Source organism: Aethalodelphis obliquidens, unplaced genomic scaffold, assembly GCF_003676395.1.
Source record: "Aethalodelphis obliquidens isolate GAN/ISIS:26980383/991018 unplaced genomic scaffold, ASM367639v1 scaffold12, whole genome shotgun sequence".
Lineage (NCBI taxonomy): Eukaryota > Metazoa > Chordata > Mammalia > Artiodactyla > Delphinidae > Aethalodelphis > Aethalodelphis obliquidens.
The window spans coordinates 23,820,606-23,843,759 of record NW_020837956.1 but is presented as its reverse complement, the minus strand read 5'-3'; the positions used below and the strand labels follow the sequence as shown (position 1 = coordinate 23,843,759).

The 23,154-nt window shown below is 36.4% G+C and overlaps 1 protein-coding gene across 3 annotated transcripts in view; it reads right to left on the bottom strand.

Annotated features, from left to right (window-relative positions):
• Window positions 1–23,154, bottom strand: part of ASXL2 (ASXL transcriptional regulator 2) — a 126,658-nt gene that overhangs the window by 6,543 nt on the left and 96,961 nt on the right. For all 3 annotated transcript variants that reach the window (XM_027113655.1, XM_027113654.1, XM_027113656.1), the window contains 6 exons: window positions 19,811–19,940; window positions 18,871–19,014; window positions 10,637–10,800; window positions 6,592–6,688; window positions 4,175–4,280; window positions 1,128–1,845 (listed from right to left, as the gene is read on the bottom strand). In XM_027113655.1, the coding sequence (XP_026969456.1) occupies window positions 1,128–1,845; window positions 4,175–4,280; window positions 6,592–6,688; window positions 10,637–10,800; window positions 18,871–19,014; window positions 19,811–19,940 (1,359 nt within the window). The remainder of the gene's footprint in view (window positions 1–1,127; window positions 1,846–4,174; window positions 4,281–6,591; window positions 6,689–10,636; window positions 10,801–18,870; window positions 19,015–19,810; window positions 19,941–23,154) is intronic.

Genomic DNA, 23,154 nt, shown 5'->3' with positions numbered 1-23,154 from the left:
AGAACATCATACTATTACGGTGCAAAATGAGAGCGAGAAGTCTCACAGTGCATGAAACAGGTCAAGTACTAGTAACTGAGTGTTTCCAAGGGATATTTCCAGGTAGGACTTTGGTTAGTCTAAGTTGAATAAAAAAGGGAAAAGAGTATTTCTATTTGGCTTATTTTGTTTTACTTATATTCTAATGTGAATGAATGCTACCCAGTGCCTGGGTTCATAGTAGACACAACAGTGTTAATAAATACTATTAATAAAATTAAGAATGAACTGCAAACTGATGTTAGGCACAAGCCCAAGTACACACTAAGGTAGTGACACTGCTATAGAAATTTAAAAGATCTGATATGCAGCAATATAGGGCTAAAACACAATTAATCACATATCCTAAGCAGTAGAGCTTAGCAAGGCTATTCCATCTTACTAAGGTCCCTCAAGTGACCAGTGGTGACTCATGGCAGCCACACACATTTCCTTTAAAAGGTTGGAACTAAAAGGTAGTTCCAGGCTCTCAGAACATCAAATCAGTTATGGCAGCAATAATTAACACATTATTGACCGGGGATTTTTGTAGAAACTAATGCCTGTGGCCGTAATATGTCTCCAGTCAATAAAGTGTTAAATATCATGGCTCTTGATACAAAGATGTGATCTCTTAATCACATCAATGACCTCCTCCTGTTTATTATTATACTTATTTTGTCACATGAGACAAAATACTTTCCATAACTGTCTTAAAATACAAGAGTAGCCAGCAGGGGTGTGGGTGGGGGTGGACTGCATTAGATATTCAGATATCTGAATAAGTATTCAAACCCCAAAAAGGATCTGTGAGGACGCAGTTCTTTTATTTATGATTTTTTTTTATTGGAATACAATTGCTTTACAATGTTGTCTTAGTTTCTGCTGTAGAACAAAGTGAATCAGCTATATATATACATATAAGGATGCAGTTCTAAATGCCTGTTTCTTAATAATTTTACTCGTGTATGACCACAGTTACATGCATATCAAATATATACAACTGCTTCTGCATTAAGAAATACCACAAATATTTGAAACTTAGTAGGTACAACCAAACACTTAGTGTTCAGACCATCTTTCTTTTTCAATTCTTCCCGCTCTCTTACCTTGAGAGGTGGTACTTTCCGCACCTGGAACCTGTCCCCTCTACTGAGAAAGGGCTGTGGGGAGACTGGAAATGGCTGCTGGTGCTGGCGATCCTCGGTGACACGTGGTCTCTTCTCCCAGCTTGTAGGGGCCTCTTCTTGGGTGACAGAAGGTTTCCTCTTGAGGTTTTCTGGGCTGTGATCAGCCAGAGCTGATGGAGGCTCTTTCATAGTGGTCTCCTGTAGACCTGCTTCTACTATGGGCTTCACTACTGTTGTTTCTACCCCAGGGCTCTTGGGTTTGCTCAGGGATGTAACTAAAGCTTCTTGGCTTTCATTTTTATTATAATTTGAAGTTGTAGTGAGATGACTCTCTTTCTCAGACTTCTGTTCAGCAGAGGCAACTGGCTTTTGCTCCAAGAGAGCCTCATCCTTTGGGCACTTGATGGGAGGGACGCTGCTAAGCTCATCTGTATTGGGAGCTGAGGAAAGCAGGGGCTCTGGGGATTTGGACTTTGGCTGCATCTTATCTTGGCTTTCATGCTCTTCTTTTCTGACTGGTGATGGCAGCTGTAGTACTTCTTCTTTAGACACTAACTGGGGAATTACTGAGACTATATTGATAGGAGAGGCCTCTGAAGGAAGCATGGGTTTTGGTTGCTCAGCTGGGGTTTTCTTTACTTTGGGATCGTTGGGTGAAGCTGTCAACTTCTTTGAATCTTCAAGGCTCAGGCCAGAACTAAAAGGTGGAAGAAAGAAATATTGTAGTTGAGAAATGGCCTATGTTATTGAATATGAGATAACGGTGTATGGCAATGCCTAGAAGAACCTGTGACACTTAGTAAGTAATTTTCATATATCATCTTCACTATTATTAATATTAGTGAAGGGTATGGAGCCAGAGTGCCTGGATTCAAATCCTAGCTCTGATACCTACTATCCATGTAATAAGTAAGTGACTAGCCTTCTGTATCTCAGTTTCTTTAATTGTACATTGTTGCTATTATGAGTAACTAAATTAATGCATGTACAGTACTTAGAATAGCACCTAGCACATAATAAAAGCTCAATATAATGTTAATTATTATTACTTCTGCTTACAAAGGGGCTACATTGCCTAGAGGCATGGATCACAGACTACCCACAGAGAAGTTAAAGAAGACAAAGACCCATGTACCCTGGGACTGTGGGTTTGGACGGTGATCAGCTCTACTCTGCAGTACCTGTAGAAAGGCTGGCCCAAGAAATCTAAGGGACCCAGGGGAGACAGTAGGAGAGCTGGCTGTCAATATTCGCTAGAGGTTGAAAACGAGAACTCTGAGTTTTTGGAAAGCCTGTTTAAATTTCACTTGGTATAGCTCTAAAATTCTGAGATCAAGTGCCTCTGAGCTATCCTGGGAGTGAAGACCAAGTGAGACTTCCACAGTGTGGCCTGGCTAAGAGCTAGGCTACCCTGTAGGGGTCACTAGAGACTCCTCCTACAACAAGTAAAAACAAGATAGCCCTCTTTGGTGACTTCAATAATCAGTACCGCACCCCTGAGATGGAATGGCTGAGGACAAATCTGGACAGTAATCAAATATAGTCCTTCCAAAAAGCTGGCAAAAAGTAATAGCTAAAAACAGAAAGACCCAAGAATGGCTGTAATGCTCCATCTTATAAGGAGGGAATGAACAATATTTATGGAATAACTGCTGCCTATAAAAATGGTCTAAATGTATTCACCCTCGTTTCTGTAGAAAAGCTCAAAGCTCATACCAAGAAGGTAGAAAAATTGGTGTACGGCGCTCTTCATCTCATTAAGAATCACTTCTGAAATGACCATGAAGGGGATCAATGAACACTACATGGAGATAAGGAAAAGAGCCATTCGTTCTCAAGCTATGGTTATGGAGTATCCTTAAAGGCTGCCATTAGGTAGGAAGGGAGACTAACAGACAATTAAAACTCCGGGTGTTCAATTCTATTTCAAACAATACAGCTCCACTGTCATCTATTTAAGTGTCCCCATTAAGATTTTTTTTTTTTTTTTGGCTGCACCGCATGGCTTGTGGGACCTTAGCTCACTGACCAGGGACTGAACCCGGGGCACAGCAGTGAAAGCTCCGAGTCCTAACCACTAGAACACCGGGGAAATCCCCCCATTAAGATTTTTAAGATTTTTTTCTGTTAGGAAAAAAACTGACTCAGACTATATAGCCCCTTGAGAAAAGGGTCTGTATCTTGTTTCAGCTATGAATATCTCCCAGTGCCTTCTACAGAAGAAAGGCTGTTTAATTACACGTTGAATACAATGGTCCATATTACAGGATTCCTTAGTGATTCTGGATAAGTTATCCTATTGTGGGATAACTGACTACAATAAAAAAATATATAGAACTTCAGTATTCTTATGTATTATAAAGTTACTGGAAGAAAAACCAATCTATTCAAAGTAAGGACTCTAATTCAAGATAATAAAATCTTTTTTTTTTAATAAAAAAAAAGAAACCACACCATCTACAATGGTAATGTGTTAAGAGTCAAGGACTGGGACTTCCCTGGTGGTCCAGTGGTAAAGAATCTGCCTTACAATGGAGGGGACACAGGTTTGATCCCTGGTCAGGGAGCTAAGATTCCACATGCTGCGGGGCAACTAAGCCCGTGCGCTGTAACTAATGAGCTTGAGTGCCTCAACGAGAGAGCCCGTGTGCTCTGGAGCCCATGCACCCTCGAGCCCATGCGCCATAACTAGAGAGAGAAAAACCCGCACGCCACAACTAGAGAGAAGCCCGTGCACCACAAGGAAGAGCCTGCACACCAAAATGAAGAACCCATGTACCACAACCAAGACCCGACACGGCCAAATAAATATTAAAAAAAAAAAAAAAAGTCAAGGATTATGAGTAATCCAACTCTGTGTACCTAAGATTCGTAGGAAAAAAAAATTTTTCTTGGTAAAAAAGAACTAGTGGAAAAAAATGAAGGAAATCGCAGACTAGATTTTCTGGAAAGGTAATAAGATGAAGCACCACATGACGTATGTATAGGAATTAACACTGGTTTATAGAACCTGTCTTGATATTTACCTCTGACCATAGTAGCTTTCAAAAAATTGTTCTTTCCAAGGCTCTACTTTTTTCTCCTTCTCAATCTCTTGTCGAATTCTCACCTGCATCTCAGGTGTAAACTCACCTGTATGTACCAAGGGGGAAAAAAAAGATATTCAATAGAAATACGCTATTTGCTACTTTCAACTATTTGTAAATCATGACAGACTCATGCAGGAGTCAGAATACTATCACATGAAAGTAACAGAAATTCCCCAAAATTCCTCATTGTAAGGGGAACTACCTAGGAGCCGTCAGGTGAAATAAAAACCCTTGCACGCCACTCCATGTAGTTGCCAGTGCGCAGCTGAAGTTAACTGGCCACTTCTCTGGGCCTTCCTTGTAGCAACCCTCACCTCTGCTTCAAATATCATAGTCCCTCTAGATTTCTTACAAACCTTGAGTCTGTCATTTCTTTTCCACTGGAAAAATAGTCATCTGGTCATAGGCTTTCAGTAAATAATGCCACTGGACACTTTATTATTAAAAAGTTCTGTTTCTCCAAGGCAACCTGTGTTTTAGGCCTTTTAGCTCTAACTGCATAATGAACAGTTATGGCCCTGCTTAAAGACATTTGAGGTTCCAGTAAAAAGGTAGGTAGTAGGAATCCCCTGGTGGCCCAGTGGTTAGGACTCTGTGCTTTCACTGCCGTGGGCCCAGGTTCAATCCCTGGTTGGGGAGCTAACATCCTACAAGCCGCACGGTATGGCAAAAAAACAAAAAAAGTAGGGAGTTATTTTGGAGGTGTCAGTTTTCTAATTGTTCCAGAAACTGTACGAGTCTAGTGCCCTAGCAACAAGACACTCAATATGCCAAAGACCCAGCTGCTCTGAATATGCCATTTATCTTCAAAACTACCAACCACACCTCAATTCTTCCCACTCCATCGGCAGAGAACAATGAATGTGCTTGGTAGGCCATCGTCAAACCTGTGACTCAGACAGGCTGTTTTTTTTTATTCTCTAATACCCAGGACATTAGAGAATAAGAAGTGGAAATGGCAGATTTGAAGTTTAAGACCTCCTGGGGGTAAGAAGAGGGAAAGGAAAAGTGTTAGAGGACAGTGGATATCACAGTCCTAGGCATATGAGTGGGAGAAGAGGGATCTGGCTGTCAGAATCCAACCCAGAACTTCTGAATTTCTGCTCTTTGGTTGTGTCTACTGTGCTTGATAGAATGAGGAATAAATAGTATTGAATTCTGTTCACATGTATACAGTGTTCAAAGTTTTTGCTGCTCACGAAATATGATCACATGACTACAGGTATAGCAGTGACTGCTCATATGCAAAAAAAAAAGTAACATAATAATCAAGGTATCACTGTTGATAATATCTACTTTTAAAAGTTGGGGAGTAGGGAACATAAATCCAAATTATTCTAAAAGAAAGTACTGGTAACAGGTATGTTTTAAAGTGCTCATGTGATTCTGACTCAGAAAAAGGGGGTCTCTGCTCAAAGAAATCTTTAAGAAAGAGAAAGGTTGAAAGTAATCAGTAAGAGATCCCTTCTACACAGAATTTGCCCTGAAAAGAAAAACAGGAAGGGAAAAGTCAACAACTACTGTGAAAAGTAGAGATATTAAAAAAACCCACTGAAGTGCAGGCAAAACAAAATCATTGTTTTTGGGGCCCGGATGTCTGTATTTTAAAAAAATACCACAAGTGATTATAATGAGCAGTCAGGGTTAAGAACTGCTAATAGTGACCGATACTACACGCTACGCAGTCAATCAATCACTTTTTTATGCTTTGTAATATACCCTCTATAAATCTGTTAGATCAGAATTAGAAACACGGCAAAGCAGTAACCACAGGTAGCAATTCTTGATCATAACCTGTATTTATTAAAATGCTCTGGCTGCTACTGAACTGTATGCTGCAAATGGGTGAATTTTATAGTACGTGAAACATTTCTCAAAGCAGTTTTTTAAAAAGTTCTTAGTTTTTTAGATTCTTTTTACTGTTAGTTTCATTGAGATTGGGCAGCAAGAAAGAAGTTATCTCACTGCTTACCAAACCATGATTCACAGCACCATAAAATAACTCTAATTCTATATTCTGCTTATTAAAATTTCAATTCTTAGGCATTAAGCTAGAATTAACGAAACAGAATCTTTAGGAATAGGGCCTAAAAGTCTATATATTTTTTAGTTTACCAGGTGACTTTAAACCCTTAAAGAAACATGCTGCTGAACTCCTCCTGGAGCCAAACCTGGTTACATGCTCTAAATAAAAGTCTAGCAATGTGTTTCACATAGAATAGCTAGTTCTACCTTATGAAATGTTCTATCTTTTGCTTTCCAAAACTGGGCAAATACCCACTGAGGCTCAGAGGTGCAAATATGCCCTCCAAGTGCATACACATCCTAGGAGACACGTAAAGTTGAACACTTACCTTCTGAAAGTCTTTCCTTCCAGCCTTGGGCTGCTGAAGTGAAGAACTCATTATTAAGGGCTGAGCCATTTAACTTCATCAGACCATCTGGACCAACCTGGGTCAAAGAATAAGCCACAGAAAGCTTAGAAAGAAAGCCAATTGTATCATGTGGAATTTGACGTTCCTGTCCTTTTAGAAAAGAATGTGTGTAAGTCAAATTTTACAGAAACATGACTGTATCATACCATGCTGCTTATTATGGACACTTCTATTTTATAACGCAATATTATTTTTTTTCTAAAAAACTTCTTTCCTGTTTACCTCTCCTCCCTTCTTCCTCTCCTTTCAATTCCATTCCCCACTGGTTAATTATACTCAAAGAATCATCTGCAAACAAATACATATATAAGGGGTTTTTTCTGAGAGGTTCATTATTTGTTTTCCAAAACTGTGACCAAGTTACATACACTACTCTGAAACTTACTTTTCTCACATAATACAAGTGGAAGTCTCTCCAAGTCAACTGGCATAGTTTTAGCTCCTTTATAATAGCTGCAGATTGTTTCCCTGTATCAATGTCCCTCAATACATTTACCAATGTCCTGATCATAAACATATATTTTGTTTCCAGTGCTTTCCCATAATCAACAAAGCTGCAATAAGCATTCCAGTAAAGATGAATATACTAGTGCTTTTTTCTATGGGATAGGTTCTGAAAGCAAAGAAATATTTGTGTGTGTGTGTGTGTGTGTGTGTGTGTGTATAACTAAAAGACTATTAGATTATTTTCCAGAAAGGCTAATAAAATAATTCACATCTCTCCTAGAAATAGACGAGCATACTCCTTATCTTGTGAACAAGAGATATTAACATGCTATTTAATTTTTGCCTATTAATGAGTTTGAAATGATTAAAATTTCCTTCATCCTGACTGCTAGAGTTTTGTGTATCTTTTTGCATGTTTATTGAATATTTAGATTTGCCATCTAGTGAAATGCCAATTCCTATTATTTGCTCATTACTCTATGAGGATGCTTATTTTTAACTATCTTGTAAGAATCCTTTGCATGTTATACATAGTAAAACTGCCACGTACTTTAAAGATATTTCCTCCAATCTATCTGTTCACTGACTTGATTTGTGATGTCTTGCCAAAAGGTTTTTTTTTTTTTTTAAGATTCTTCTCTGCATTAGAGATTTTATTAACTGTCATTCTGCCCAAAGTTCATATCTAGATTTATACCAGAATCTCTATGCAGATTTTTCATTAATAAAATGATCTTGGTCTTCCCAGGTGGCGCAGTGGTTGGGAGTCCGCCTGCCGATGCAGGAGACGCGGGTTTGTGCCCCAGTCCGGGAGGATCCCACGCGCCGCACGCGCAGCGGCTGGGCCCGTGAGCCATGGTTGCTGGGCCCGCGCATCCGGAGCCTGTGCTCCGCAGCGGGAGAGGCCGCGACAGTGAGAGGCCCGCGTGCCGGTAAAAAAAAAAACAAACCAAAAAACCCCACAAAAGATCTTAAAATTCACATGGAAAAAAAATTAATACAAAAAACTGAGAGGGGGGAATTGCCTTTCCAATTATTAAGCATACCACACAAAACCACTGCAATCAAAACAATTATTACTAGCATTAGAGTGAATAAAGAAATGAGTGAAAGAGGAGAGAGTGCCTATAAATATAAACTGCCTGTAAATGAATAGAATATGTAACAAAGATGGTATTTCAAACTGAGAGAAAAAGACGGTTATATAAATAGGTACTGCTGGAACAATTGGCCATCTAGTCGGTAGAAAATACGCTGAGCCACAATTTCAGAATAATATAAAAAATATTCTAGATGGATTAAAAGACTAAATTTAAGCTTAAAGTCATAAACAATTTTTTGAAGAAAATTTAGGTAACTATTTGGACATCCTAGGGATTAAGGAACTCAACTCACTTTATTTTCTAAATCTATCTGGGCCAATATTATTTTCCCCTGGCCCTAGAGCAGAAATTGGAAACTTTTCCTATTAAGAGATAGACTACGAATAGGCCATATACCCTCTGTTGCAACAACTCAACTCTTGACACTGTGGCAGAAAGTAGCTATAGATAATATGCAGAAACTAATGGGAGTGGCTGAATGCCAATAAAACTTTATTTACAAAAACAGGCAGTGGGCTGAAATTGGCCTGTGGGCTACAGTTTGCTGGCTGCTGATTTGTACTCTATAGATTTGGCAGAGGAGTAACAGGCTTCCCTATGAGGACAGGTCATCCAACATCTCCTTGAATATTCCAGTGCTGTGCAAGTTTCTCCAAAACAAGTCAATCCATTCTACAATTTAATAGCTCCAACTGTTTAAAAAAATGTTATTTTAACCACAAATTTGCCTCCTGGAGAAACGAAGAAGTTTACCTCTTCCAAAGATTGGCCTTCAAATATATCTGAAGAGAGATGTTTTAATCCATGCCCCTCCCTTATTCCTTTCTCTGGTCTAAATAATGTTTTTCGACTGTTCATTGTTGAGTACTCCATATACTAAAAGATGGTTTCCAATGTTTCATGCTAGTAATAACCAGAATTTTTGATAAACTCCAAATTTCATCTGACAATGAAGCAGAATTTCATTAATAAATTCACTAATAATTTCACTAATAAACTCCATATTCCATATTCTCAGATTACTATGTCCTCCACCACAGTAACTGAAAAAGACAGGCAAGTAACCTCCTATTAAAAATACCCCACAGGAATGGGAAGTTGGGTAAGTTTTAAGGTCCCTTTTAATTCCGAAATTACATGTGGCAATTCTCCTTCTAAGACAGGATAAGGGCCATTAGTCAAAAGACAGTTCTGAGGAACCCACACTAGAATTCTATAGATATATCCTCTGTTAGGTGTTGTGTTATTAGTCCCAACCTAAAATTTGAGTCTTTAAAAAAGATGAGAGCAATCCTTAGCAAGAAGAGAAGCTCTCTAAAAACTCTGCCAAAACTTCAGTCTCCTAACTTGTTCTAACCAAGAACTGGGCATCCCCAAAGCTATAATTTCTCCAAGGAGTGTTAAGGTGGGGAGAGCAGCAGCTGGGAAGGATCAGTTTTACTTCTTTGTCCCTACTGCTGGTAGTGTACCTGACTTATCTGAACTCCCCAGAAATAGAATCTGACCTTTCACAGGTGCTGATTCATAGCAATATGAAACTGATATCAATATAATCTAGTAGAAGAATGATTTTCAGAATGAGGAAGATTTAGTTTTGACTTTTCTATAGACTAGGGAATATATCTAGTTTTCTTACTGTAAAACCAGGGAAAACAACTCTCTCTCATAATGTTTTTATAATAATTAGAAAAAAGTGGAGTGCCTAACAGATTACTTAGAACATAGGTACTTCGAAATAATCATTAATTAAAAAAAAAAAATCTCAGAATTGAACAAACCTCACAAAATCATAATGATCCTTTTGCAGAGGAGGAAACAGAAGATCAAAAGGGAGAGTGACTTGCTAGTCACTCCTTCCTTGATGAAAGCCTAAGTCTTAGACTTTTGCCTTATTCCTGACCAACCTAAACCTCTCTGGTCCCTGCCTAGACTCTTCCAAACCTTTGACATTTCTTCTGGGTACTGTTTTGCTTTTTTAAGGAGTATAACTTATATTGGATTTCAAAACTTATTACTGAAGCAATAAATGTTTGTTTTAGAAAAATTTAACAAAAGAAGGAAAAATTAATTAACATTCTTAATCCCATCAAAAATCCATTCAAAAACCCCAGTGTAATGCCTTAAGACAATTCTTCCTCCTGAACTATATTCTGCGGATGTCTACATCCTAATATGATAGCTAGACAAATTTTATTCCATAATCTTGACATTTCTGATAAGAGGGTTCTTTTCCTTTATGAGCCTTACAGGGCCAACCTATTAAGAAATATTATTTCTTGTTTAACACCTTTGATATCACTTCTTTACAGGTACACACAAAAGCCATTTAAAAAGTCTTAAGGAGTTCTAAAGGTAATGATTGAAGGAAGCCCCAGATGGGTTATAAAACTGCTGATATGCCTGAAAGAACGCACCTGTCGATCCACCTCTGGAAGTAGTAGAAGCAGTCGCTGTTGGCAATCTCCAGGAAGGACTGAAAAGGTGTGTTTGTTGATTAGTGCTCGTAGGTTTGTATTAACCAGAATGGAGTCTGGTGTCTCAACATCAATTTCAGCACATTTAGTCCTCTTCATTTGCCCTATAAAAATATGGAAAAGAATCACTTGGGCCTCCTTCACATTCCTGTTTCTAGCTAAACTATACCTTCCTCTGCAGTGCAAAAAAACCACGGTTGTAAGTACTTTAAAATATCACACTGTGAAGAAGGTAACATTTAAGGTTCTCAGAAATAAACAAAGCCAAGTTTTGTTCGTTCATAAAGGATAAAAGAATATAAGTTATCTTCCCTGCAAAAATGGAATAAAGTCTGTAAAAGTACATCTTTTCCCATACTAAAAATACATTTTATGTTTGAGACTCGATCATTTCTCAATGGCACTAGGGAAGTTTATAATAAATAACACATACACAGAATGACTAAAAAATGGAAAAATTCAAATATATATATAAATCATACTGAGGCTCTTTTTCCCTTCCCATGATAATTATTTTCATCAATTTTATTTGCATTAGCTAAAAATGTTATGATTGAATAGCTTAGCAGTCAACAGAAAATCTGTTCACAATAGGAAGGTTTCAGTCTTTCAAAAACACTGATGGATTTGAGTACAAAGTTTAAAACTTTTGCACCAAAAAAAAAAAAAGACTAACTTGGAAAAATATCTGCAAGCCATGACAAAAGGTTACTATTCTTTTTTTTTTTTTCCGGCTGCCCTACGCGGCATGCGGCATCTTAGTTCCCCATCCAGGGATCGAACGCATGCTCCCTGCAAAGGAAGGGCAGAGTCTTAAGCACTGGACCGCCAGGCAAGTCCCAGAAGGTTACTATTCTTGATATTAAATGTGCATCTATAAATCAACATGAAAAAGATAAACATCACCAAGAGAAAAATGAGCAAAAGGAATGAACATGCAATTCATAGTTGACTAACCATAAACAGCTGCTAAGGTATTAATATTTAAAGAAATGTCAGTTAAACTAATGAACATGTTTTGTCTATCAAATGGCAAATATTGCAGTATAGTGATGGAACTATTCACGGAAAAAGCAAAAACCCCTTTCAAATAATGCTGGTGGGGCTGAAATCAGTATAATCTTATTAGAAGAAAATTTAACAACACACAGCAAAATTTTAAGGTGCATAGGAATCTAAGATCCATAAATTCTACAATTAGGAATACTTGCATAAAGTTACACAGTCCTGGATGTGGGTAACCTCTGGCTCCTGGCACAAACAAAAGTCATCTCCCTTGATAGGAAAGGATTCCCCTTAACTTAGGCCCATAGGATTCCTACAAATTAAAATCCAGCACTGCCTCACAAAGATTACCCTAACAAACCAGGAGGTATGCCAATATGACAGAAAATAAGCAGTAACCAGAAATAAAAGATTTAGACCTAGAAGTACTACTATCACTGAAACTGTCACATACATAGAATACAGAATAGCTATGTATAAAATAATTAAAGAAGTAAAGAATGTAATTGTAAAGATGAGGCTAAAATAATCAGGAATGAACAAAAAGACTTTGAAAAACTAAATTTTAAAAATTGTTGAAATCAGATACCATGAGTGGATTAAACAGGAGGGAATTATAGCCAAATAATTTATCCAGAATATAGAAAAGACAGATAAAACATTTTGAGAGCTTTAGCAGAAACATGAATGACAGAATGAGAAGGTCTAATACATGTGTGCTTGATTGGAGACCCAGAAAGAAGAAATTAAGAGAATGGGAAAAGGAAACATTTGAATAATTCTCAGCAATACATTTACCATAACTGATGAAAACCACAAACCTAAAGATCTAGAAGCAAAACATATTCAAAGCAGGATGAAAAGAAATCCATGCTTAGTAAAACTGCTCATCAAAGAACAAGAAATAGCTTGGAAGCATCCATAGGAAGGGAAAGATTTCCTAAAAAGGAACAGAATAACAGCAAGCATCTTAACAATGAAGGAATCTGTAACAAATGGGTTAACTATAAAATGCTGAGAGAAAATAACCAACAATCTATAATGATATGTATACTAAACTCTCCTTCAAGAATGAACATAAAACAAAGATATTTATAGAAATAAACAAAAATTGAGGGCATTTTCTACCAAGAGACATGCTCTAAATAAAGTTCTCAAAAACCTGTACTACAGGAAGGAAAATCACTGCAGATGTATGGGCTGGAATACAATGGAGAAAGATAGACATGCTTGCATAAAACAATAGCATTCTAGTGCCTGATCTGTGAGATTAAAAACAAAGGAGCGAAATGTCAGATAATATTATTTAAGTCCAAATAGAAAAAGATCAGTTCTAAATTGTTATAAAGTACTTCCATAGTTCTGGAAGAAAATCAAGATGGCCACTTTTTTGCTAAAAGAATAAATCTTGAAAGTTCTCATCACAAGATAAAAAAAATGTAACTGCGTGAGGTGATGAATGTTTACTTACAGTGGTAATCATTTCGCACTATATACATATATAAATCATCATGTTGCACACCTAAAACTAATTGAACAGAAATAGAATGTATATGAAACCCAGCAGAGAGAGAAAAAAACTATGAAGGAATTAAAATGAACAACATATAAAAATACTAGCAAACCGAATCCAACAATATACCATGATCATATACCATGATCAAGTGGGATTTATCCTAGGGATGCAAGGATTCTTCGATATATGCAAATCAATCAATGTGATACTCCACATTAACAAACTAAAGAATAAAAACCATATTATCATCTCAATAGATGCAGAAAATCTTTTGACAAAATTCAACACCCACTTATGATAAAAACTTTCCAGGAAGTGGGCATAGAGGGAACCTACCTCAACATAATAAAGGCCGTATATGACAAACCCACAGCTAACATCATTCTCAATTGTGAAAAACTGAACTTCCTCTAAGATCAGGAACAAGATACAGATGTCCACTCTCGCCACTTTCATGCAACATAGTTTTGAAAGTTCTAGCCACGGCAATCAGAGAAGAAAAAGAAATAAAAGGCATCTGTATTGGAAAAGAGGAAGTAAAACTATCACTGTTTGCAGATGACACGATACTATACACAGAAAATCCTAAAGGCTACCAGAAAACGACTGGAGCTCACCAATGAATTTGGTAAAGTTGCAGGATACAAAATTAATACACAGAAATCTCTTGCATTCCTATACACTAACAACAAAAGATCAGAAAGAGAAATTAAGGAAACAATTCCATTTACCACTGCATCAAAATGAAAAGAATACACAGAAATAAATCTACCTTAGGAGGCAAAAGACCTGTACTCATAAAACTATAAAATGCTGAGCAAAGAATTCAAAGATGACAGAACAGATGGAGAGATATACCATGTTTCTGGATTAGAAGAATCAATATTGTCAAAATGACTATACTACCCAATACAATCTACAGATTCAATGCAATACCTATCAAATTACCAATGGCATTTTTCACAGAATTAGAACAAAAATGTTTACAATTTGTATGGAAACACAGAAGACTCAGAACAGCCAAAGCAATCTTGAGAAAGAAAAATGGAGCTAGAGGAGTCAGGCTCCCTGACTTCAGACTATACTACAAAGCTACTGTAATCAAAATTGCATGGTACTGGCACAAAAACAGAAATATAGATTAATGGAACAGGATAGAAAGTCCAGAGATAAATTCATGCACCTATGGTCAACTAATCTATGACAAAGGAGGCAAGCAAATACAATGGAGAAAAGACAGTCTCAAGAAATTCTCAAGGAATTAATCTCCAAAATATACAAACAGCTCATGCAGCTCTATGCCAAAAAAACAACTCAATCAAAAAATGGGCACAAAATCTAAATAGACAGTTCCCCAAAGAAGACATACAGATGGCCAAAAAACACATGAGAAGATGCTCAACATCACTAATTATCAGAGAAATACACATCAAAACTACAATGTGGTATCACCTCACACCAGGCAGAATGGCCATCATCAAAAAGTCTACAAACAATAAATACTGGAGACTGTGTGGAGAAAACGGAACCCTTCTACACTGTTGTTGGGAATATAAATTGGTACAACTACCATGGAGAACAGTATGGAGGCTCCTTAAAAAACTTAAAAACTACCATATGACCCAGCAATTGCACTCCTGGGCATATATCTGGAAAAAAAAAAAAAAAAAAATCACAACCCGAAGGGATATATGCACCTTAATGTTCATTGCAGCACTATTTACAACAGCCAAGACATGGAAGCAACCTAAATGTCCATCAACAGAGAAATGGATAAAGAAAACATCGTACATATATACAATGAAATATTACTCAGCCATAAAAAAGAATGAAATAATGCAATTTGCAGCAACATAGATGGACCTAGAGATTATCATACTAAGTGAAGTCAGAAACACAAAGACAAATATTATATGATATCACTCATATGTGGAATATAATTAAAAAGAAATACAAATGAACTTATTTACAAAACAGAAGCAGACTTATACATATAGAAAACAAACTTAGGGTTACCAAAGGGGAAATGTGGTGGGGAGGGATAAATCAGGAGCTTGGGATGAACACATGCACACTACTATATAAGACAGATAACCAACAAGGACCTACTGTATAGCACCAGGAACTCTACCCAATATTCTGTGATAACCTATATGAGAAAAGAATCTAAAGAAGAATGAATGTAAGTATACGTATAACTGAATCACTTTGCTGTATACCTGAAACTAACACAAAGTTGTAAATCAACTATACTCCAATAAAAAAATTTATTTATTTATTTATTTATTTATTTTGGCTGCACTGAGCAGCATGTGGGGTCTTAGTTCCCCAACCAGGAATGGAATCTGAGCACCCTGCAGGGGAAGGGCGTATTCTTAACCACTGGACCGCCGGGGAAATCCCTCCAATAAAAAAAAAAAAAAAAAAAGTCGAGGCAAGCCAAAAAAAATTTCTTATTCATTAAAAAAAAAAGGGAAACAAACAAAAAAATCAGGACAACGATCAACAAAAAAATAAGATTGTAGAAACAAGTCCAAATAGATTAACAATCACAATAAATATAAATGGATAAAATTCACCAAAGAAAAAAGATTTACATATTGAATTGAAAATAAAGAAAATTCAGCTAGCTATATGCTGTGTAAAGAGATATACCTAATGTACAAGGACATAGAAATGAACAAAGTAAAAATGTAACAGGCAAAAACTAACCATAGGAAAACTGGTGCACCACTAGTAATATCAAACGAAAGACACTTTAAGTAAAATACTTAATCAGAGATTGACAAGGTAAAAAAAAAAAAGGGGGGTTCAATCCACCAGGAACATTTTCAACTTGAAAATATCTAATATAAGGTAGCTTCAAAATATGTGAAATGAAAACTGATAGAACATCAGGGAGAACTGAACAAAGCCACCATTAGGATAGGAGATTTCAACACATCTCTCTCAATTATTAATAAATCAAGCCATACCAAAAGCAGCCCAAAAAACAAGGGGGGGAAAAGGCTGAACTATTTTTCAGATAAACAAGCTTGATCCAATCTACACAGAATTCTGTGTTGAATAACTACAGTACACTTATAAAGTTCATTATCAGTATTCCAAAAATGCAGGTCTCCATAAATTTGAAATATTAGTAGTAATTATAACAACAATGATCGATGACAGCAGCAGTAAACACATTTATATAGGGCTTCCTAAGTGTCAGGCACTATTTTAAACACTGACATGTATGAACTCATTTATTTTTCATACAACCTTATTTGCATGAAAGATGAATTTTCATTTATTTCTTGGCCATTAGGTCAAAATTAAATATACCATGCCTTCTTTTTTTATAGTTGATTTTTCTTGTTGTGTTATGAAAGTCAGAAATTCTTGGCCCATACTTTAATTTTGTAACTCCACGTTTCAACTGCAATTGAATGAAGACACTAAAATTGTGACTTTAACTGAATTTAAGTAGAATATTGGCTCTACAAGGAAGAAACTTTGTTCTGTTTATCACCACATCTCTTGGGCCCTAAACCTGTGCTTGGCATATTAGTATACCTTCTATAAGTATTTGTTGACTAAATGAATATTTTTATTTTTTTAATTTTTGGCCACGCCACACACCATGTGCAATCTTAGTTCCCCGACCAGGGACTGAACCCGTGCCCCCTGCCTTGGAAGCATGGAGTCTTAACCACTGGAGCACCAGGAAGTCCCAATAAATGAATATTTTTAATCTTTGGCAGTGCGACTGATGCTCAAAGGGCATATTCAGTTTAAGGCAGATACTGTCTCTAAGAAAAATGTACCAATGTACAATCCCACCTAGATTCAAACCAGATTTTTACAAAGAACTTGTCTGAAAATATTAATTCTATTCTCACGCTTAATACTTTGGAAGGGTCTGTTTTATATAAATGAATGTAAAATAACTTTCCTTTAGAATTTTGTTGGCATTGCTGCACTATCGTTTAGCTTCTATGTTGCTGTTGACATGTCTGCCATCCCAATTCTTGAATCTTTATATGTGAACTACTTTTTTCTCTTTGGAATCTTCTCGTTATCCTAGATGTTTTGAAATTTCAAAAGAATGGTCTTGGAACAGGTTTCTTTATGTTCCTGTTTCTTGACAGGAATCACGTACTTTCAGTCTGGAATCTGTGGCTTTCAATTCTACAGAATTTTCTTGTATTATTTCTCTTATCATTTACCTTCCTTTCAATTTCTGTTCTTCCTTTCTGATACTCCTACTATTTAAGACATTGGACAGCCTAGATTGGTGTTCCTACTTTCTTACCTTCTCTCTCCTTTGACCTATGTTCTGGGAAATGTCTTCACCTCTAACTTTTAGTATTTCTATTAAAATTTTTTTATTTTTGCTACCATGTTATTTAATATCCTGGTACTCTTTATTTTCTGATTTTTAAAATAGTATTCTGTTCTTTCATGGATGCAGTATCATCTTTTCTTTCTGTGGATATTATAGTTTTTAAAGTTATTTGTTTATTAAGTTTTCTCCTTCCTGAACTGTCTGTTTCTTCTGAGTCTGTATTTCAGATTCTCTCATGATGGAGGTTTTCTTCAAAGGTGATCCTTAGCAATCACAAGTAAAAGAGAGGCACTAAAAAGACTGAAAATTTTGGGTGCCTGGGTGCATCTTGTAGACTGGTGAGCTCCACAGAAGTATGATCAAGATGATTTCTTTTAGTTGTGAATCTATAAATTTGCCTGGAGATTTTTTTTCTGAGACTATTCAATTTCTTTAGGTACCAATCCCACAATCTCTTGCTGAAGCATAGGTGTGGAGGAGGAACAGAGTAATGGAGGTAGAAATATGCCTCACTACTAACATTCTGGAAACCAAGCAAGCAGGAGATTCACTATTTAGTATTTGTATTTTACTTGATTTCCCTGAGTCTGGTACATTGCCTCATTATCTGTCCTCAGTTATGTGTGGTGTCTCTGAATCTCAAGTCTAGATGGTTTAATTTCACCTCAAAATAAATCTCCTGTCTCCTGCTAGGCTGAGGCATCAAACTTCTTCTTATTAACTTTCAAAGGTTTTTCTTTTCAACCCTATGCTTCATCTTTCTCTACTATGAGAAGGATATCTCAATCCTTGATATGGTATCTCCAATTCATAAACCTTTCTGGTGCTCTACAGGCTCAGCTGGCTTGCTGACTACTGGCATCTGCTCCTCAGCTCTGTGAAAGACTCCATCCAGTTTTTTTATCTTTCAAAATCTGTTGATATTTCCTGTCCATCTGTTATCTCCTTATTTTCTTCACCCTAATGGGTTTAATCTTTTGTATTTCCATATTCTCATTTTATAGTGGGATTTTAGAGGAAGCAGGAAAAGGGGTTCAGTTTGCCATGTTTAATTATAAGCCCTTCTACCTTTCTGTACACAGAGATAAAAGGTAAATAATGCTGGATAAAGAAACCTCTTGTCAGAAAGAGAAATAAACTACAAAATGGCTGATAACAGATCTTATTCTGAAATGAAGTTTGATAGACAGGATAGGAAGAACACGAAAACAGTCAAGAGCTCAAAGGTGAACAGGAAGGAGTAATTAAGCCAAACAGTTGATGTATTTCAAACACAGAGTTGAAAATTTAAGGTGCGAGAACTGAGGTCTTTGTAAATAAACTTACTTGTGTGAAGCCTGTCAGACCTCTGGAATGACTTCTTTCCCAGGCCTAGCAAAGGATTTTCCACTTTAACTGAAGAAGAAAAGCTAGAGTTTGAGTTCTGAGGGCTGCTTGACTGTCCGTCAGATTGCTTTCCTTCCCATATCGCTAGGGGAAAAATATATATATAAAAGTATATTAAAAATATATATAAAATATGACCCTGAGGGTATAAACAGAAACAAATAATCAAATGAACAATTAAATCATTCAACGCTAAGCAAAGGAGTTATGTATGAGGCAATGTGACCCTTCAAATGTGTTCTGAGTCTGAGAATTAGGAGTCAAAAAGTAAAATAAAATCCCTTTCCTCCTCCCAGCACATTATTTGCTTCTGGTGGTAAATTTCCTTCCTAACAAAAATGCAGTTCTGCAAGACAGTTTAAATCTGGCCAACTCATATAATCAGCTGGCATCAAACTAAACTGTGTAATAAAATACAAAGCCTGTATCTAGACCAGTTTAAATTCAAAACAAAATAAGCAACAACAACAAAAAATCCAAAGGCCTCTGGATATGTCCAATGGAAACCCAAATGTATCAAGAAGTCTTAGGAAAACCTTTTATTTTTAAAGAAGAGAACCAGTGAAGAGTTCAGTGTGAGCATCTTGGAAACATCAGCTTTATAAAGTTACTAATTAGAGGCTTTCAAATATTATTAGTTTAGACATATTGGAAGTTAGTCATTGATCTTATTCTAACATGCAAATCCCAATGATGTATTTTTTAACAACTGTATGATTACTCTGCATAAATTTCCCCCTTTACCCTAGAAGGATTTATACTGATGATCTGGCAGTAATATAATACAGTAATTAAAAAATAAAGGATATAGTGTATGAATTTGGTATACAAAAATACTGGAAAAAGAAACTTTCACTGAAAAGACATTCAGTCTGCCTACCAGGTTTGGCAGGTACAGAGTCACTGGCTGCTTTGACAGTCTTCAGAGAGAGGTGCTGGTTGGAGGAGATGGACATGCTTGGCCTGCATTGCTGCTGCTGCTGTTTCTTCTGCTGTTGCTGTTTTAGAGCCTATAAAGAGAAAACTGACTGTAAGAAACAAAACAAATCCGTTTTTAGTAATAACAAAACAATAAATGACTTTAAGTGGTGAAGAAGAGTATGCTGATTATCGAATTTCTTTGAAATCCATCAAAGTAAACAAAAATCTAAACTAAATTAATTAAACACAAGGCTTAAATAATCCTTAAGAGTTTGGATATTTTTTTTACCAATGTTCTCCTTTAAATAAATGTGAGAAATTGTCATTAACATTTTTAGAGCTTAAAAATCACCAGTAAGCCATGGACTTCTCATACTTGTAGTAGCAGAGAATTAGATGTTTTCAATCATTCTGAAAACAGAATTCTAAGCCCTGGACCAAGAAGAGTCCCATTTGCATCAACTTTATGTAGAAATGTAAATATTTAGCTTACGTATGTTTCAGAGGTTCTGCATTTGAACAAAAGGTTGCAAATAACTACTTGAATTTGATCTCAGGTAAGAGCAGTAAGATTTGGCCCAAAGACCAAATAAATCTCAGCAATTTATAGCAACGCAGTAAACTGAAGGGAAGGAAGACTGGAAAACATGGGCTCTAAGAACAGTGTGATTCCTTCTGGTTATTTCAGAATATTTTAATTTCCATGATGTTCTCAGTTTAGAGAATATACTAAACTATTTAGAATGAACAGAAAGACAAATAGCTTCCCAGATTTTAATCATAAAGATATATAAAGGCTATATTTAAACTCAAGGGTTTAAAAAGAAAAAAAGACAAACTAAGAAAGTAAAACTACATTTCAGGAAAAAGTTGAACATCTACGACCTCATTAAAATGCCAGTTTAAGCTTTAACCTTCATGACCATCATGTAGAAAGGTGTGGAATAACTGCCTACTTGTCTTTCCCTTTTCACAATATGGTTTTCTCCTTTTCACATTCACATATACCTCTGGCTATGCCATGCAAGCACAGTGGCAACACTTGATCTCCTTGATCTAAGCTGTCAGTGGAGAAAAGAAACTGAGAGAGTCAGGTATCTGGCTTACATTCACCTACAACATTTATAATAGGTGAGGCAGAAGCATAATGTCAGTGCTGTCTGATCACTGATTACATACAGCTTGTCTCTCATTCTTTGCAATCAAAACAGAAAATGTTTGCAAGCTTCCTGTGTGGCATCCATTAGTATTCATTCCTTTCTATTCACAGTACCTAGGTCATTCTAAGTTAATGCAAAATTTAATAGAACCATTTGATCTTATCTATTTCTGCTATGATCATGTAAATTCAGATATATGATGAAAACAAAATAACTTACAGCCTCTCTGTTTAAGAACTGTACTCGGTTTTCCCCTCCCTCAGTACCTTACAAACCCTGTTCTAATTCTGTATAAAATTTAAAAAGCAAGCAACAAAAAAAACCTTCACTGGGGTAAAGGATAACTTACACTGAAATACGTTTTCTCACCTAATAATATGAAAAACATATACTGGAGGCAAGGCCTTACTTTATATACCAACAGTCTAATTTATATAATTTCTCATACTGGTATTCCTTAAAGAAAATATAGTATTTGACTCCTGAGATTACAGGAGAATAATACAGAGTAGTATATATGTCGTGAATAAGGTAACAAGTTTTACTAAAATACTTGCCTTTTCTCTGTGGAAAAGAGGCATCTCATACTTCTTTTTTTTTTAAAATTAACATCTTTATTGGAGTATAACTGCTTTACAATGGTGTGTTAGTTTCTGCTTTATAACAAAGTGCATCTCATACTTCTTAAACTCTTGCAAAGAATGTGTAAAAATACAAGTGCTGCAGGATACCCAGGCAGATTGTAATTAACCTTATCAAATTTTTGGACATCTTTTAATAAAAGCACTTTTGGTTTAAACACTTTAAGACCTACTTAAATTTTTTTTTTTTTTTTTTTTTTTTTGCGGTACGTGGGCCTCTCACTGTTGTGGCCTCTCCCGTTGCGGAGCACAGGCTCCGGACGCACAGGCTCAGCAGCCATGGCTCACAGGCCCAGCCGCTCCGCGGCATGTGGGATCTTCCCGGACCAGGGCACGAACCCGGGTCTCCTGCATCAGCAGGCAGACTCTCAACCACTGCGCCACCAGGGAAGCCCATAATTAAAAAAATTTTATCTCATCCATCCATCCATCCATCTATCTATCTATCTATCTATCATCTATCTAGGGTTGCACTACACAGCTTATGGGATCTTAGTTCCCTGACCAGGGATTGAACCTGGGTCCCAGCAGTGAAAGCGCTGAGTCCTAACCACTGGACTGCCAGAGAATTCCCTTAAAATTTTAATTAAACAGTTATGACATGAATACATTTTTACCATTTAATTCAAACATAAAGCTAAAGTCTCTTTTGCCCACCACTCAGTCTTGTTCCCCAATCCTCAAAGATAACCACAGTCATCAATTTATTTTTCCTCATTGAGCTTTTTTTACACTTACATTGTATGTATGTGTTTCTGTGTATATACAGATTCATATTTCCATTAAAAATTGAGCTATTTGTAATGAGGTGGATAGACCTAGAGTCTGTCATACAGAGTGAAGTAAGTCAGAAAGAGAGAGACAAATACCGTATGCTAACACATATATATGGAATTTAAAAAAAAAATGTCATGAAAAACCTAGGGGTGAAACAGGAATAAAGACACAGAGTTACTAGAGAATGGACTTGAGGCTATGGGGAGGGGGAAGTGTAAACGGTGACAAAGCGATAAAGAGGCATGGACATATATACACTACCAAACGTAAGGTAGATAGCTAGTGGGAAGCAGCCGCATAGCACAGGGAGATCAGCTCGGTGCTTTGTGACCGCCTGGAGGGGTGGGATAGGGAGGGTGGGAGGGAGGGAGACGCAAGCGGGAAGAGATATGGGAATATATGTATATATATAACTGATTCATTTTGTTGTGAAGCTGAAACTAACATACCATTGTAAAGCAATTATACTCCAATAAAGATGTTAAAAAAAAAAATAAATAAATATACTATTGTTCTGGGTATGTATGTGGCTATGTGTATGTTTTTAATGAATGTTGTAACACAACTTGATTTTAATGATTAAACATTATAGTGTGGTGATGTTTCCATGTCTATGCATACAGAAAAACTTAATTACAAGGTAAACTTTTAACCCTGTATAATTTTCTAGCATCTGGATATGCCGCTGTTTATTAAGGAATTCATATATATATATATATATATAT